The following is an 18,977-nucleotide window of genomic DNA, read 5'->3' as shown; positions in this document are numbered from 1 at the left end:
AAACTGTTAGATTTTTCATAATTGAAACTGAAAAAACAAAAGTTTTTTTGAACCAAATATGTTCATTACTATTGCTAAAAATTTTGACACAGATTCTGTTATCAATAAATTTTATTATACGAAAAATCGACCACTTCGTTAGTAAAAAGTACATATATTTTTTATACTTTAAAATATATTCTCTATCAATATATTTTTATAATACATCTTACATTATATAATTTTTACATAATTTTTAATATCATATATGTTATTGACCCCCATAATAATATTTTTGGATCCGTTCCTGGGTGGATCCAATTTTTTAACAAAAAACTGTTTGTCCAGCACAAATCGAACGATTTAATTTGTGTTCTTCTCTCTCTGAAAAAAAAAATCAGACTGTCCAATTTTTTTAAGTGTACAATGTGTACAATAGGCTAAATCTTTAGTCCAATATGAACATCATCCATACTATTCAGAATAACCATCCGGATTTTGGAGTTCACCAAGGATTAACCTGTTGACTTTTCAAATCTAAAACTCTAATACCATATTATGAAACTCGCAAAGAAAAGGTAATGCTAATGATTATATCTCTAATACTGAATAAACATTCATTGTACATATTGTACAAAATTTCTATTGGCTCCCTGTACTTTCTCTATCAAAAAAATTAGCATAAAATTTTGTATAAATTAATGGTTTTTAATCTAAATACCTAGTATATTTTTTGTGCAAGTAACCATTTTGGAGCAAATTTAGTGGGAACAATCACTTTTGTCTTCTCCAATACAGCTTTTCCCCTCACCGAAAACAAAAGGAAATACTGTGTGTTGACTAAACATAATCTGGAACCTTCCTGGTAACTTCATTGCTGATAGCGAAATTAAAAAGAAGTTATTTCATCGATTTTCATTGCTAACACTCCTTCTGATTACAAACTCCAAACGCAGAAAGAAAAGTTTAGAACATGGAGAATTACGACGTGAAGTTTCTCTGCAGCTATGGCGGCAAGATCCACCACCGCCCCAACGACAAGAAGATCTCCTACGTCGGCGGCCACAACAAGCTCTACTACGTTAACCGTGGAATCGACTTCACTGCCATGCTCGCCAAACTCTCCGCCCTCTTTGACGCCGCCGGTGACATCCACTTCAAGTATCAGCTCCCCGGCGATGACTTTGACGCCCTAATATCCGTCACCAGTGACAACGGCCTAAACAGCCTGATGCTTGAGTATGATAAGCTCTAAAGAAATTCCCCTAAAATTGCTCGGATGAGATTATTCATCTTCCCTGGTAACGGTCCTGATTCTGCGTCCACGCAACCTTTCCCAGCTAAACTAAAATCCAAAGTCAACGGTGGTGCTGTTTTTCCTCTACAAATTACACGGGTGAAGTTCCAAGATTTCCCACTGGTTAACAATTTTAATACCTCAGACTGGGTGTTGGATTTGGATCCAAAAGTGAATCGACCAGTCGAAGATTCCAGTTCTTCCTGTTTGAATAGTCCGTTACCTGCTTTACAGTATGATGATTTCATCAGCTTCAGAGGTGAGGATACACGCGCAAGCTTCACTTCCCATCTTTTCAAAGCCCTGTCCCGAAAGCAGATAGTTACATACACTGATGACTTGCTTCACAAAGGAGATTCGATCACGTTCCTCCTCCTCAGAACAATTGAAGAGTCTTGCCTTTTGCTTGTTGTATTCTCAGAGAACTACGCATCCTCAAAGTGGTGCTTGCAAGAACTGGTTAAAATAATGGAGTGCAAGAAAGAATTTGGACGCCTTGTTATACCTGTCTTCTACAACGTTGATCCATCACATGTAAGGTATCAGCTAGGAAGTTACAGTGAAGCGTTTAAAAAATACTTGCAGAATAACAAGAAGGCGGAGGTTCAGAAGTGAAGGGAAGCTCTCACTGCAGCAGCAAATTTTGAAGGCTTGGACTCCCGTTCTCATAGGTAAGTATGCGTTTATTGAGTTAAGGAACCCCGTTTTGTTCAATTTTGTTGAAGATCGTGTTACACTGCTCCTAATGTTATGTCTTGACCCCCTCCCCTTTCCTCTTACTTCATATTGTAGGGCCAAAATTGAATTCATTCAGAATATTGTAAAAGATGTTTTTCAGAAGCTGATTGACCATTAGCCACCCAATGATAGTAAAAGTCTCGTTGGCATTAGTGAAAATCTTGAAAAGGTAGAATCACTATTAAGTGAATCTGTTGAAGTCAGAATGATTGGAATTTGTGGCATAGGGGGTATAGGAAAAACAACTCTAGCAAGACTTATATTTGAGAAATATTCTTATATGTTTGAAGGCTCCTGCTTCTTAGAAAATGTACGGGAAAGATCAAGAAACTATGGACTAACTGAGTTACGTCGTCGACTTTATTTGGAGCTCTTACAGGGAAAATTTTGGCAAAATAACACAGGAAAATCCACTTTTGTTGAGGACAGGGTAAGCAAACAAAGAAATTTCATAGTTCTTGATGACGTGAGTAGTTTAGAGCAATTAGATTACCTGGTTCAGAAGCTTCAATGGTGTGGTGCAGGTAGTAAGATCATTATCACAGCTAGAGACAAAAATGTGTTGGTTCCAACAGTTGAAACAATATATGAGATGAAGATATTAGATTCTCATGAATCATTTAAACTGTTTAGTTTGAATGCATTCAATGAAGACTATCCACAAATTGGATACGAGGAGCTATCATGAAAAGCGGTTGGCTATTGCAAAGGCATCCCACTAGCCTTAATAGCATTGGGTTCTTTTCTTCATTCAAAGAGTAAAGTTGAATGGCATAGTACATTGCAAAAGCTTGAGAAGACACCAGATCCAGAAATTCAGAATATTTTAAGATTGAGTTATGATGGATTAGATGAAGAGGCAAAACAAATTTTTCTAGACATCGCATGTTTTTTTAAGAGAGAGCTTGTAGAATACGTAGTTAATCTGTTAGACAGTTATGGCTTGTATGCAGCTATTGGCATGAAATCCCTTCTTGATAGAGCTTTAATAGCTATATCTCATAATTGTGTGCGGATGCATGACTTGATCCAAGAATTAGGTTGGGATATCGTTTGTCAACAATCTAGTGGAAATCCTGAAAATCGTAGCCACTTGTGGGATTCTAATGATATTCAGGATGTTTTGGGAAACAACAAAGTAAGCCACACACTCTTTTCTGGGAGAAAATTTGTTAGAACAAAGATATAGTTTAGTTGAATTCCTAGAGGCAATGTTTTGATATTACTTGATTTCATTTGGTTTAATTCATTTCTTTTTCTTTTTGTTTATCACGGAACTGATTCTATTGAAAGCATAGTGTTTGATATGTCTCAAATAGCAGATCTACAGTTGAATGCTGATACATTCAAAAAGATGCATAAGTTAAGATTTCTCCAATTATATATCCCACATGAAAGTGATGGCAGATTAAATAAACTACAGTTTCCCGTAGGACTAAAGCCATTTCCTTATAAATTAATATACTTGGAGTGGGATGCGTACCCTTTGCCATCTCTACCATTGAATTTTTGTCCTAAGAAGCTTGTTACTCTTCGCATCTGGAACAGTAAACTTAAAAGACTTTGGGATGGGATTCAGGTTTGTATACAATGCATGTTTTGTCATTTGTTTGATGGATGGGTGTGATTTTTTAACCCCATATTATGGTTTACCATTTTGGTTTTTCTATTTGCATTATTGCAGAATCTTGTTAATTTAGAGGAAGTAGATCTAACAGATTCCCAAAAGTTGGTGGAGCTTCCGGATTTCTCCAAGGCAGATAATCTCAAAAGTGTACATCTGTCTGGCTGTCGAAGTTTGCGTCATGTCCATCTATCTCTTTTATCACTTGGAAAACTTGAACTTTTAGATCTTCTGAACTGTGCAAAATGTGAGATGCTTGAAACTAAGATGCATTCATAATCTTTTAAGCACCTCTATATCAAGAGCCGCACAAGTTTATCCTATGTCAGTCACTTTTCATCTTTACGGAAACTTCTTCTAGATGGAAGCCCTGTGGAGACTTTGCCGGTGAGCATCAAGCACCTTACGGAGCTGAAAACACTATCACTAAAAGGGTGTAAGATGCTTCAACATTTGCCAGAGCTTCCATCATCTATTCGTCATTTGATTGCTCTGGACTGCATAATGTTGCAAACTGTGACATTCAGTTCAAATATTCCTAGATTACAAGAAGAAAAACACATAAACATCTCGTTCCATAATTGCATGAAGTTGGATGTGGCGAATTGTATTTATTGGTACCTTAAAGATATAAGGAAACTTGCTTACGTGTGTAAATCCAGAAGAGGTGGAAAAGGAGTAGTTCGGAGAAGTGATTTCTTCAAGGTTTGTTACCCCGACTACAGAGTACCAGAGTGGTTCATGCATCGGACAAAGGGTACTTCCATAACTTTTGAAGTTTCTTCACCTTCCAGTTATGGTTTTAGTTCCCTTCTCTGCGTTGTTCTCCCTAAGTATAGTTTGGATTATGAACTTGATATTAAATGCCGTTGCTACTTAGAAGATGGTAGTAACATGCACAAATATTCATTTGGAATTTTATTTCTAAATCACATTCCGGTAGAAGAGTGTTCTGATCATGTTTATATGGCATATAATTATGGAGGCATCTTTGATGTAATCAAGCTGGACAGATTGAATAATAAGATTGTGTCTTCCGGGCAAAACCTAAAAGTCACATTTGAATTCTTTGTCAGCAGTGGAGATACTGGAAGTAAACAAGATGATAACTTGTTGATCAAAGAGTGTGGTGTCTATCCACTAAATGACTCCAATTTTAGAACTGAATAGACGCTACTATGTTAGAGTTGGGCATGAAAAACAAGGCATTGGGATGCTGGATTTTGTAGCACATGGAACCATGAGGTTGGAGTTGGAAGCTCTCGGGCTCCAGCTAAAACTCGTATACAGTTGTCTTTTTTTTCTCTTGAATTTTTATCATTCATGTTTACCTTGCTTTCTCTTGTTACCTTAGGCTAATTTCTAATTCCATAAAGAAAATCTTGCTTTCATGAATTCCTTGACAAAATCTTACAAATGAGAATAAAAGGTATAAAACTGTTAGATTTTTCATAATTGAAACTGAAAAAACAAAAGTTTTTTTGAACCAAATATTTTCATTATTATTGCTAAAAATTTTGACACAGATTCTATTATCAATAAATTTTATTATACGAAGAATCTACCATTTCGTTAGAAAAAAGTACATATATTTTTTATACTTTAAAATATATTCTCTATCAATATATTTTTATAATACATCTTACATTATATAATTTTTACATAATTTTTAATATCATATATGTTATTGACCCCCATAATAATATTTTTAGATCCGTTCCTGGGTGGATTCGATTTTTTAACAAAAAACTGTTTGTCCAGCACAAATCAAACGATTTAATTTGTGTTCTTCTCTCTCCAAAAAAAAAATCAGACTGTCCAATTTTTTAAGTGTACAACGTGTACAGTAGGCTAAATCTCTAGTCCAATATGAACATCATCCATACTATTCAGAATAACCATCCGGGTTTTGGAGTTCACCAAGGATTGAACTGTTGACTTTTCAAATCTAAAACTCTAATACCATATTATGAAACCGGCAAGGAAAAGGTAATGCTAATGATTATATCTCTAATACTGAATAAACATTCATTGTACACATTGTACAAAATTTCCATTGGCTCCCTGTACTTTCTCTATCAAAAAAATTAGCCTAAAATTTTGTATAAATTAATGGTTTTTAATCTAAATACCTAGTATATTTTTTGTGCAAGTAACCATTTTGGAGCAAATTTAGTGGGAATAATCACTTTTGTCTTCTCTAATACAGCTTTTCCCCTCATTGAAAACAAAAGGAAATACTGTGCTGACTAAACCTAATATGGAACCTTCCTGGTAACTTCATTGCCGATAGCGAAATTAAAAAGAAGTTATTTCATCGATTTCCATTGCTAACGCTCCTTCTGATTACAAACTCCAAACGCAGAAAAAAAGTTCAAAACATGGAGAATTACGACGTGAAGTTTCTCTACAGCTATGGCGGCGAGATCCACCACCGCCGCAATGACAAGAAGATTTCCTACGTCGGCGGCCACAACAAGCTCCACTACGTTAACCGTGGAATCGACTTCACCGCCATGCTCGCTGAACTCTCCGCCATCTTTCACGCCGCCGGTGACATCCATTTCAAGTATCAGCTCTCCGGCGATGACTTCGACGCCCTAATATCTGTCACCAGCGACAGCGGCCTAAACAGCCTGATGCTTGAGTATGATAACCTCTACAGAGATTCCCCTAAAACCGCTCGGATGAGATTATTCATCTTCCTTGGTAACGGTCCTGATTCTGCGTCCACCCAACCTTTTCCAGCTAAACTGAAATCCAAAGTCAACGGCGGTGCTGTTGCGCCTCTGCAAATTATGCCGGTGAAGTTCCAAGATCTGCCACCAGTTAACAATTTTAATACCTCAAACCGGGTGTTGGATTCGGATCCAAAAGTGAATCGACCGGTCGAAGATTCCGGTTCTTCCCGTTTGAATAGTCCGTTACCTGCTTTACAGTATTGTTTTCATCAGCTTCAGAGGTGAGGATACACGCGCAAGCTTCACTTCCCATATTTTCAAAGCCCTATCCCGAAAGCAGATAGTTACATACACTGATGACTTGCTTCACGAAGGAGATTCGATCACGTCCCTCCTCCTCAGAGCAATTGAAGAGTCTTGCCTTTTGCTTGTTGTATTCTCAGAGAACTACGCATCCTCAAAGTAGTCCTTACAAGAACTGGTTAAAATAATGGAGTGCAAGAAAGAATTTGGACGGCTTGTTATACCTGTCTTCTACATCGTTGATCCATCACATGTAGGGTATCAGCTAGGAAGTTACAATGAAGCGTTTAAAAAACACTTGCAGAATAACAAGAAGGCGGAGGTTCAGAAGTGGAGGGAAGCTCTCACTGCAGTAGCAAATTTAGAAGGCTTGGACTCCCGTTCTTATAGGTAAGTATGTGTTTTTTGAGTTAAGGAACCCCTTTTTGTTCAATTTTTTTGACGATCGTGTTACACTGCTTCTAATGTTTTGTCTTGACTCCCTTCCCCTTTCCTCTTCCTTCATATTGTAGGGACGAAATTGAATTCATTCAGAATATTGTAAAAGATGTTTTTCAGAAGCTGATTAACCATTACCCACCCAATGATAGTAAAAGTCTCGTTGGCATTAGTGAAAATCTTGAAAAGGTAGAATCACTATTAAGTGAATCTGTTAAAGTCAGAATGATTGGAATTTGTGGCATAGGGGGTATAGGAAAAACAACTCTAGCAAGACTTATATTTGAGAAATATTCTTATACGTTTGAAGGCTTCTACTTCTTAGAAAATGTACGGGAAAGATCAAGAAACTATGGACTAACTGAGTTACGTCGTCGACTTTATTTGGAGCTCTTACAGGAAAAATTTTGGCAAAATAACACAGGAAAATCCACTTTTGTTGAGGACAGGGTAAGCAAACAAAAAAATTTCATAGTTCTTGATGACGTGAGTAGTTTACAGCAATTAGATTACCTGGTTCAGAAGCTTCAATGGTGTGGTGCAGGTAGTAAGCTCATTATCACAGCTAGAGACAAAAATATGCTGGTTCCAACAGTTGAAACAATATATGAGATGAAGATATTAGATTCTCATAAATCATTTAAACTATTTAGTTTGAATGCATTCAATGAAGACTATCCACAAATTGGATACGAGGAGCTATCATGGAAAGCGGTTGGCTGTTGCAAAGGCATCCCACTAGCCTTAATAGCATTGGGCTCTTTTCTTCATTCAAAGAGTAAAACTGAATGGCATAGTGCATTGCAAAAGCTTGAGAAGACACTAGATCCAGAAATTCAGAATATTTTAAGATTGAGTTATGATGGATTAGATGATGAGGCAAAACAAATTTTTCTAGACATCGCATATTTTTTAAGGGAGAGCTTGTAGAAAACGTAGTTAATCTGTTAGACAGTTGTGGCTTGTATGCAGCTATTGGCATAAGATCCCTTCTTGATAGAGCTTTAATAGCTATATCTCATAATTGTGTGCGGATGCATGACTTGATCCAAGAATTAGGTTGGGATATCGTTTGTCAACAATCTAGTGAAAATCCTGAAAATCGTAGCCACTTGTGGGATTCCAATGATATTCGGGATGTTTTGGGATACAACAAAGTAAGCCACACACTCTTTTCTAGGAGAAAATTTGTTAGAACAGAGATATAGTTTAGTTGAATTCCTAGAGGCAATGTTTTGATATTACTTGATTTCATTTCTTTTTTATTCTATTGAAAGCATAGTGTTTGATATGTCTCAAATAGAAGATCTACAGTTGAATGCTGATACATTCAAAAAGATGCCTAAGTTAAGATTTCTCAAATTATATATCCCATCGGAAAGTGATGGCAGATTAAATAAATTGCAGCTTCCCGTAGGACTAAAGCCATTTCCTTCTAAATTAAGATACTTGGAGTGGGATGCCTACCCTTTGCCATCTCTGCCATTGAATTTTTGTCCTAAGAAGCTTGTTACTCTTTGCATCCGAAACAGTAAACTTAAAAGACTTTGGGATGGGGTTCAGGTTTGTGCACAATGCATGTTTTGTCATTTGTTTGATGGATGGGTGTGATTTTTTAACCCCATATTATCGTTTACCATTTTGGTTTTTCCATTTGCATTATTATAGAATCTTGTTAATTTAGAGGAAGTAGATCTAACAGATTCCAAAAAGTTGGTGGAGCTTCCAGATTTCTCCATGGCAGATAATCTCAAAAGTGTACATCTGTCTAGCTGTCGAAGTTTGCGTCATGTCCATCCATCTCTTTTATCACTTGGAAAACTTGAACTTTTAGATCTTCTGAACTGTGCAAAACGTGAGATGCTTGAAACTAAGATGCATTCAAAATCTTTTAAGCACCTCTATATCAAGAGCCGCATAAGTTTATCCTATGTCAGTCACTTTTCATCTTTACAGAAATTACTTCTAGATGGAAGCCCTGTGAAGTGCCGGTGAGCATCAAGCACCTTACGGAGCTGAAAACACTGTCACTAAAAGGGTGTAAGATGCTTCAACATTTGCCAGAGCTTCCATCATCCATTCATCATTTGACTGCTCTGGACTGCATAATGCTGCAAACTGTGACATTCAGTTCAAATATTCCTAGACTACAAGAAGAAAAATGCATAAACATCTCGTTTCATAATTGCATAAAGTTGGATGTGGCGAATTGTATTTATTGGTACCTTAAAGGTATAAGGAAACTTGCTTACGTGTGTGAATCCAGAAGAGGAGGAAAAGGAGTAGTTCGGAGAAGTGATTTCTTCAAGGTTTGTTACCCCGACTACAGAGTACCAGAGTGGTTCATGCATCGGACAAAGGGTACTTCCATAACTTTTGAAGTTTCTTCACCTTCCAGTTATGGTTTTAGTTCCCTTCTCTGCGTTGTTCTCCCTAAGTATAGTTTGGATTATGAACTTGATATTAAATGCCGTTGCTACTTGGAAGATGGTAGTAACATGCACAAATATTTATTTGGCATATTATTTTTAAATCACATTCCAGCAGAAGGGTGTTCTGATCATGTTTATATGGCATATAATTATGGAGGCATCTTTGATGTAATCAAGCTGGACAGATTGAATAATAAGATTGCGTCTTCCAGATAAAACCCAAAAGTCACATTTGAATTCTTTGTTAGCAGTGGCGATACTGGAAGTAAACAAGATAATAACTTGTTGATCAAAGAGTGTGGTGTTTATCCACTAAATGACTCCAATTTTAGAACTGAATAGACGCTACTATTTTGGAGTTGAGCATGAAAAACAAGGCATTGGGATGCTGGATTTTGTAGCACATGGAACCATGAGGTTGGAGTTGAAAGCTCCCGGACCCAGCTAAAATTCATGTACAGTTGTCTTTTTTTTCTCTTGAATTTTTATCATTCATGTTTACCTTGCTTTCTCTTGTTACCTTAGACTAATTTCTAATTCCATAAAGAAAATCTTGCTTTCATGAATTTCTTGACAAAATCTTACAAATGAGAATAAAATGTATAAAACTGTTAGATTTTTCATAATTGAAACTAAAAAAACAAAAGTTTTTTTTGAACCAAATATGTTCATTACTATGTTTTATAAGGGGGTAATCGTGCATTCGAATTATACTATAATTTGGTTTAAGAAAAAGTTAATGAATTTCATTTCTATCTGTTCTATGAATCTAAAATCAAATAAATTTGATACTTAATGATAATATTATTTTTTTATTTTTATCTTATGGATCACAATTGTATTCTTACTAAATAGGAGATAAGTGAAAGAAAAATAGAAGAAAAGGAAGAGAAGTTGTAAAACACCCTTCATAAATTACACATAAAAATTTGCAATTTTTCTTTCATTCCTTTCTCCAACCAAACATAACTTAAAAGGACCTATTTTAAGCTTTTCATATATTTGATTTCTGTTGAGAAGTTTTTGATATTTTTAATGTATTGAATATATAAAATTTTTTTAAAGAATATATTATTGTCCTTAGAAATCTTTTAACTAAATCATTAAATTAATTATTTTTGGTACTATTTATTTCAGGTTAGTCACATGAAAGTTTAGTGATTTATTTAAATGTCTGTATATTTTTTTTCTTTTCTAACCTTTTTCCCCCTCCAGATTTGCTCTTGACTCTATCTAGAAGTGCACGCTACCGCCAATAGTGGCGGTGGAGGTGGCAATGGTGTGGAGATAGGACAAAGTCAAATTTGGAAAGAGAGAGCTGAATAATGGTTGACAATTTAATTAGATGGACAAAATTGAAATACTTTAGAAATGTTGAGGGAATTACTTTAATAATTTGAGGCCAATTATACGGTACAGATACATACAAATCACAAGATATGTTGACAAGTGGCAAGCCGTTGGTTGCTGGAAACAGACTTTGGCAGCACTCTGCAAGCTTGTCTGCCTTATTAGTTGGAGGGGGAGCGAGCTAATGAAAACAGTGAATAACGGGCCTAATTATTTTTTTGTTTTGGATTCAATATAAGGGACCAATTTTAGAGATGGCCAATTGGATTTATAGAGCTAGGCTGTGCTGTTTGTTTATTGTTTTTGGTCATGGTGGGTGGACTCTTGTAATCTGTATCGTCTTATATGTCTTCTATTTTATTTATGGGTGTGACCAAACACTGCAGTTATGGAATTGAATGTTCTAGTTTTATACTCCATAGTATTTTGCTTCTATTATGACAAAGCATGGAATTTATTCTTCACACTTATTATGAATATGTCCCCTATACGTAATCTCTAACCATATGGACATGTCTAATTTATATGTCCAAAAATGATAAAGAAAGTGATATTGTCACTTTTTTTATTTTGTGATTTTTCTATTTTTTCTATTTTCGTTATTTTATTTTCTATAATGGTAGACGAAGCTTTTCATTATGAGGATAATTTCATAAGAATATAATAGATAAGTGATATTATTAATTAAAGAATAATAATATACACTTCCAAATTATAAAAATCTTTGATATAGATGAACTCTTAAGCCTTAAGCAAAATTGCTGGATTGTTACTTTCAAATTTCACTTTTATTATTTTACAAGACATGTTTCTTTTGTAAAGTTGTCCTTATTTTCTAGGTTTTGGGTGTATTTTTCTTGTTATTGATCTTAGCTTCTTACAGTTACTTGGTCTTCAGTTAAAGAAGGTTTCTGCCATCAATTGGTGGATAGTTTTTAGAGAGGTGAAAGACAAAAAAAAAATTGCAGATTTAGTTACATTTAGACACTATTCGAGACAGAAATACAAAAACAAATGATACAAAAACTCATTTAGTTATAAAAACAGAAACAAACACACAATTGCTTTGTTGCCAATCATAACATAATGCTGCAACATTGAACGTGTGTGAATGCCATCAGAAATTACAGATAGAGCAGCAAAAGAAACAAGTATTTGATCATAAATGAACTATGATCTAGTTGACTAATTTTCCATTTTGCATTTCCATAGGGTTGCCCAAGAAAACTGGGATTATAGAGTTAAAATGATGAAACAAAAACATGCAATGTATACACAAACTTTTTCATTGCACTAAATCTGACAATCCATCAGTTAGGAAGATTGAGATAAGAGCTTCACGCATTCACTCTGGCACCTCCTAAGGCATATGTCATTCCAATTAGGTAGCTGATGCTGGTTAACACAAACAGTGCGAGCGCAAGCGTCAGCGCACGCATCAAGGTCAGATTCCCCTCGTGCTCTTCAGCCTCTGCTCCTCTGCATTCCTCTTCTTCACCCTAAAAGCTTGTCCTGCAACAACCAAAGGGATTGCAGCACCCAAAAGGGGCCACCAAAATTCTCCCATCTCTAAATATACAATGTCAGCTACCTTCTAAAAATAAAATTTCTAGTTTAACTCGTTCATCAGGATTATCCAACAAAATAACTAAACAACAAGAACAACAAGTCAACAACAACAACAAAGTCTCATCCCACTAGGTGGGATTGGTTTAGTGGATCAAAAAATAATTCTTTTAGATGCTCCTCCAATTGAGAAAAAAAAAATCCCAAAATCAAAATCTTGGGACAGTGTGTAGCTACCATGATTAACCCCCTGTGTTTGAGAGTTCCTGCTATCCTTGTTCTCTTGCTATATTCTCCGCCTGAATGAATGATTTAGTTGAGCCATTCAGAAAAATTCCGAAAGGTCAAAACAGTGAAGAACAACAACATTAATTGACTTAATTGATATTATGATAACAACCGAAACAAAAGAGAATGGTAGCCACACCATATCACAATATTGGTATAGGAAATGTTTTCTTCCAAAAAGAAATAACATAAATATTCGAACATTACTTGTTTCTTCATAAGACCCTATAGTTTCAGGATTAATCAAGCGTTTCCTCATAGGATCTACGATCTCACACTTCTCATCTATAAACATGTACACCAATGTCATATAAACACCCTAAATCCTAAGACAGTTAACTTCTTTTTTATCCTAATTTCATTTTTGAAATACCGATGTTGCCAAATCTATAAAAGGATACCTTGAAGTTTTTTATACTCTCATTCTTGCCGTACTTATCACTTTGCGCCTTTGTCATAACACTCCTTACCTACCTTTGTCACCTGAGAGGTCTGGAAGTTCAGAGACACTGAAAATTTAGTAGGCGGGGTCTCCCTATGCCGTGTTAATTCAGCCAAGGAGAAAAAGGTATTGCAATCTTTATATATACGACTGGCATTAATCTTTTCATTAAAGGAGTTGGAACAAAAATGGGTTCTCGTTCCTGCGGTTAAAGTACAAAAAAGAAGAAGAGTTTGAATTGCATATTTTCCCGTAGTCAACCATGGAACAATCGTTTGATCAATAGCAGCAAGTTGAAGCATGGCATTGCACATGCTGCATACAAACCATACACGAATCCCATGGCAAACAACTTAATCCAATGTGTATTAATCAAATTGGATAAGGATCCAAGGTATTGATTTATATAGGTTTATTGATACAACTGGAGTATAACAAAATATTGGGTAAATAATATTCAATTTCTCCTAGGTTTGTATGTGTTAGACTCGAGTTTCTCTGGTCTCTAGTTATCCAATTATTATTAATTTATCCAATTATCATTAACCATCGTGTTGCAAGCTCTGCTCTCCACCTCCACTACCACTTTCGTGAGTTTCATTGTTGGACTTCACATCTTTTGGGCTACACGTTTTTTTCCTCACCAAGAGTCAAGATTGTTTGGAAGAAAGAACTCAAGTACCGCGTTACCTACATTCATAATATTTTAATGAGAGAGAGAGAGAGAGAGAGAGAGAGAGAGAGAGAGAGAGAGAGAGAGAGAGAGAGAGAGAGCACTATCAGCATACTCAATCAAGAAACTTAACAACCTATGTAACTAACTCCCTAGAATCTGTTATGACTACATGCCCAAAAAGGGTTATAACAATAATAACAGATTCTAGCTAGCTAATACTGCTACTATCTCTATTGCTAGTCTTTCCCCCCATGTCCTCTCATAAACCCGTAGTGATAGCTTCTTTAGATAGTTGTTTGACATTGTTGGGCACTGAGGTGTTGCAACATGAATGAACGAGGATGCTTGAGAGGGCTGTGTGTGTGGTGGTTGGCTGCAGTGTGGGAGGTCTAACTGAAAAAGGATGAGCGAAGATGGCTGCATTAGGGTAACAATCATCCAAAATGTAAACACGTGTTACGAAGTAGTATTTGGTTTGAATTTCTTGTGATTGGTACTTGGTAGTGTTTGGCTTTGAAAGGGATATTCGTTCTTTGTAAAGTTGACTTTGATCAACCCCCCCCCCCCAAAAAAAAAAAAACCCACACAGACACACATATACAAATTAAAGAAGAAAAAATATGTTGGCTTTGTTTCTCAACTTGCTGAACTCGGCTTTAGGTTTATTGTTTTGCATTCTTAAGTGTTATTGTGTTATTGTTATTCTTAAGTGTTATTGCATTCTTATATGTATCTGTATGTTGCTAGAAATTATATGCATCCTTTTTACTCGGGAACATTAGTTTATACCTAATTTTTCTCACAGAATTACTAGATTAATAACCCATTAACTTCCCTGCTAAAGTGCATATGTGGCCATCTTTTTTATCATAATAAGGTTATAGGCTATGAACTTAAGGAAAAAAACTAATGCAATTTGACCAATATTCAAAATTGTCCAATAATTTTAATTACAGGTAACAAAGGTGTGGATCTGATGTACCTTTTTAATACAGTAAAAATTGTTAAGACAACTTTGAGTTGTCCACATCTAAAAATAATTAAAATTAAATATTAGTCCCCAAAAGATAATTTTAAATTGGTGAACTGATTTTGGATTTTTTCAAGCTGCCTAATGCGAATTTTAGTTGATTTCTGAAGAATCCAGGTTCTAGTGAAGGCATGTTTACTGTGACGTCTCTTCTTGTTATCCTTGCATGTACTTTTTCTGAGAATTTCATTTTCTCCGAATTTTGTTTTGATTGGTTCTTTCCCTTTTTGTCTATCTCAGGTGATTGGAGTTTTGAAATAGTAAAATAGTAATTACCGATGAAATTTTGAATGAATGGCTTAATGACGATGGATATCGCAATTATCATATGGAACCATGGCTGAAATGAAAAGAATAGCGATTTCAAATAATCTAGTTAGAAAGAATAATATACAAAAATAAATTAGAACATTGCACTACTAGACAAGTGAATCCGTAACACTTGGTTTGTTTAGAAGAATCGACAATATTATCACATATTGAAATTTTAATAAGATAATCCTTGCACACTTATTAGAAGCAGCAAATCATGAGATCTAAGAAATACTATATGACATGATTTAAGAGAAATCAGATTCGACACAAATTAATAAATTAAAATTTTCTAATTTTAAAATTAATTTATTAAATAAAAATGTTTAAAAGCTATTTTCTTAGAAAACCCTACTAATTTTACAGTTTTATATTTCTAACGTAATACACACTGGAATATGTGATCATCATTATTATAACTAGCGATTTAACCGGCACTAACGTGTTCAGTCACTTTTTTATTATTTTAAAAAAATTAATTTTATTTTTTAATATATTATTCATTTTTTAAATTTATTAAATAAGTATTTTTTATTATTTTAATATTAAAATGATTTTATTTATATCATATTTTTTTACTATAAAATTATTATAAAAAACTTTTAAAATATTAAATTATAAAAGCACACAATAAAAAGATAAGAAAAAATATAATTCAAAAAATAATAGTAATAATATTATCCTGATTTAAAAAAAAAGATATATAAATCAAAATACATGTTAATTATTTATAAAAGATAATTTTATCTAAATGTCATAGATATTCACATGTGTTTTTGTTTTTTTTTAAATGATATGCCAAAATATGAATTTCAATTTGAAGAGGTCTTCATTTTTTTATACAACTAGGTATCCTTTAGAAATAGTACAATATTCCGCCTTTTATTACAATAATTTCAAAAAAGTAAAACAAATACAACTAAAAATTATGAATAGATTTAGTGTCTTTTTAAAATTAAATACACATTTAATATACAAACTAAGTAAAACAAAATTTAAAATTTAAATTTCTTTTTCAGATTTAATATATTTAATTATTAATATATTATAATTTAAATACACGTCTAAAAATCAAATTATTTAAAATTCAAAATTTTGATTTTAAAATTCTAAAATAAATCTTAAACCAACTAATTATATTTATTTAATAGATTTTTAGACATGTTCTAAAAATATTTTGAGTATGACTGTATTATTTTGTATGCGTAATAAACTTACGAAATAAACTAATTTTAAACACTAACTAAAACACCAAAAAATAACATCAGTAAAAAAAATTAAAATGAATAAATACTAATATTCAAATAAATAATAAAAATTTCAACTAATACTACGATAATACATATTAGTTATATTTTTATTCATAAGATATAAAAAATTTAAATTAATTATTGATTTTAATAATTTTGCAAATGTTAATGTTCAAATAAGTAACGAATAAATCTAACTAATGATAAAATAATAAATATTAGATGCATTTTATTAAATCAAATATCAAAAGATTAATTGTATTTTTAGCGTTTATATTTAAATGCTAGCATTTATAATTTTGGATGTGTTTCAAAAATAATTTATATATAACATCATATTTTTAGATGTGTTATAATTAAAAAAAAAATGTATGAACATATCATCTATATCTTCTTACTTAGACTTTTAAATTTTGGATGTGTTTTAAAAATAATTTATATATAATATCATATTTTTAGATGTGTTATAATTGAAAAAAAAATTTATGAACATACCATCTACTGTAACACCCTAATATTCAAATCCTTATGCTCGAGTCATAAGTCAGTGATATTACGGTGGTACGACTCTCAGGTGGATTTTTAATATATAAACATAGGTAATTTTGAAAGGAGTATTAATCGAGAAGCCTGAAAAGAGTAGAAATAAAATCGCAAAGACGTATCACTCACGTTTCGACAACGAAAAGATAAAACGTGAAGCCGAAAGCGATATACGGACAAGGCATAAAGGAGATTAAGAGATAGATAACAGATAGATATATATAACATAAGTAATAGCCACTAGTCGCGACCCGCAAAGTTTAGGCCGGCTAGGGTACAGTATGAAAGTAGTTGACAACAATACATCCTAATCTCTCCCAAAGGAAACATAAGAGCCTCTATAGGCAAGTTCCAAAAGAGTTCAACACATAATATAATATCTCCAAAACAAAGGTGGAGAGATTCTAAGCAAAACACAAAGTAGAGAAAATAAAGATCTTCGCCGGCTCTCAGACGAACCACAGCTCACTTCTGAGCACCTGGACCTGTATCTGAAAAACAAGAGATATATACGGAATGAGAACCCCGGGCCCATGGGTTCCCAGTACGGTAAAAGTGCCAAATAAATACAATGCACTGCAATAAAAACTCACTAAGCATCCTAAACTCCTTTTCACCAAGTATCCAGCCTAGATTCTCACTAATCCATGAATGGGCATCTGTCGTAAGGGGATACTAAATCTAGTTCATGTTATACATGTTTCTCAACCTTCTGATTCTTCCACGAATCAGACTCAGAATCATAAGCAAAACCATCACCAGTTGTTCTGCCATCAGCAACTCTATATCAATACATCATACCCTCACCTGGAGCTAGTGAAATCACATCACTACGGCTACCCAGGGGGCTCAAATGATCTCATTCAAAAATCATCATCATCATGCAATCGCATTATCAATTCATCTCATCAAGAACAGCCCTCAACATACACCGACACCAACATGATGGATCTCTCAGTTGTACAAACACAAGCAATACAGACAAGTAATACACAAATACGGTACAAGTAGAACAAGTAGCACATAATCAGGTAACATAGCATATATAATGTAGAAATCCAAAACAAATAGGCAAACCCAAACAATTCAAACATATGCAAATGATGTATGCCTGCCCTATGGCTGATGATATCATCTGTCGGTTATATAGCCAACCCGACATGTCCTGGTAGCTAACCATGGACAGAAACACCCCTTGCGGAGCAAGTAGGTTTGAGCTACAACCCCCTTGCTACTACCCGCTCAGCCCAGAGCCAGTGGAACAACCACTACTGCGGCTACTACCCAGGCGGGTGTTTAACAGCTCAACCTGGAGCGAGTGGATTCACCACTACTACCGCTACTACCCAGGCGTCACAATCTCTGACCTGGAGCAAGTGGGACGAACCACAACCCTTGCTACTGCCCAGGTATCTTAAGCATTGACCCGGAGCAAGCGGGACGAACCACAACCCTTGCTACTACCCAGGTATCTCAAGCATTGACCCGGAGCAAGCGGGACGAACCACAACCCTTGCTACTACCCAGGTATCTCAAGCATATATTCATTCAATCTCAATTCATATTATCAATCCTCATTGTTATCAAATCTCAAACATTAACCTGGAGCAAGTGGGACGAACCCCAACCCTTACTACTACCCAGGTATCAGAGTTACATTCATTCAAAACTCCATAATTAACTCATTTATCATAAACATCATTTTTCGTCTCATACCCGGAGCAAGTGGACTAGCCACTGCTACTACCCAGGGAAACTCGCATCTCAGATAGTGGAAGTGCAAATCACAATTATCAATAATTCAGCATAAACATGCATGAATTCTCATCCATGGATCAACATCCATATCAGCCATCCGGCTCACGGTTAAATCCATAACCAGCCAATATTCATAGCATACACAGCTATTCCGGCTCACGATTCAATCCAGAACCAGCCAATTCATAAACAATTACGGCCCTTCGGCCAATGGCATAACAAGCACTTCCACCACCATCCTCCACATCTCACATAATCATCAATGATCCT

At 34.6% G+C, this 18,977-nt stretch overlaps 2 protein-coding genes and 2 pseudogenes across 2 annotated transcripts; 3 read left to right on the top strand and 1 right to left on the bottom strand.

Annotated features, from left to right (window-relative positions):
- Positions 1 to 1,258: 1,258 nt before the first annotated feature.
- LOC140175105 (disease resistance protein RPV1-like) lies at positions 1,259 to 4,875 on the top strand. The gene is made up of 7 exons (XM_072202027.1): positions 1,259 to 1,815; positions 1,862 to 1,947; positions 2,305 to 2,538; positions 2,968 to 3,152; positions 3,438 to 3,593; positions 3,699 to 3,788; positions 3,927 to 4,875. The coding sequence occupies exons 1-7, from the start codon at positions 1,259 to 1,261 to the stop codon at positions 4,806 to 4,808; spliced, it is 2,190 nt and encodes a 729-aa protein (XP_072058128.1). The 3' UTR covers positions 4,809 to 4,875.
- Positions 4,876 to 6,019: 1,144 nt separating this feature from the next.
- On the top strand, positions 6,020 to 6,604 carry LOC112709080 (RAF-like serine/threonine-protein kinase PRAF). Its single transcript, XM_025760980.1, has one exon. It carries the CDS (start codon positions 6,020 to 6,022, stop codon positions 6,602 to 6,604), a length of 585 nt encoding a protein of 194 aa, XP_025616765.1.
- A 205-nt stretch (positions 6,605 to 6,809) lies between these two features.
- On the top strand, positions 6,810 to 9,924 carry LOC112709079 (disease resistance protein RML1B-like; annotated as a pseudogene).
- A 2,013-nt stretch (positions 9,925 to 11,937) lies between these two features.
- LOC112712957 (uncharacterized protein At5g64816-like) lies at positions 11,938 to 13,394 on the bottom strand (annotated as a pseudogene).
- Between the last annotated feature and the right edge of the window lie 5,583 nt (positions 13,395 to 18,977).

The sequence above is a fragment of the Arachis hypogaea genome, chromosome 9, assembly GCF_003086295.3.
Source record: "Arachis hypogaea cultivar Tifrunner chromosome 9, arahy.Tifrunner.gnm2.J5K5, whole genome shotgun sequence".
Classification (NCBI taxonomy): Eukaryota; Viridiplantae; Streptophyta; class Magnoliopsida; order Fabales; family Fabaceae; genus Arachis; species Arachis hypogaea.
This window is presented reverse-complemented; position numbering and strand designations above follow the sequence as displayed.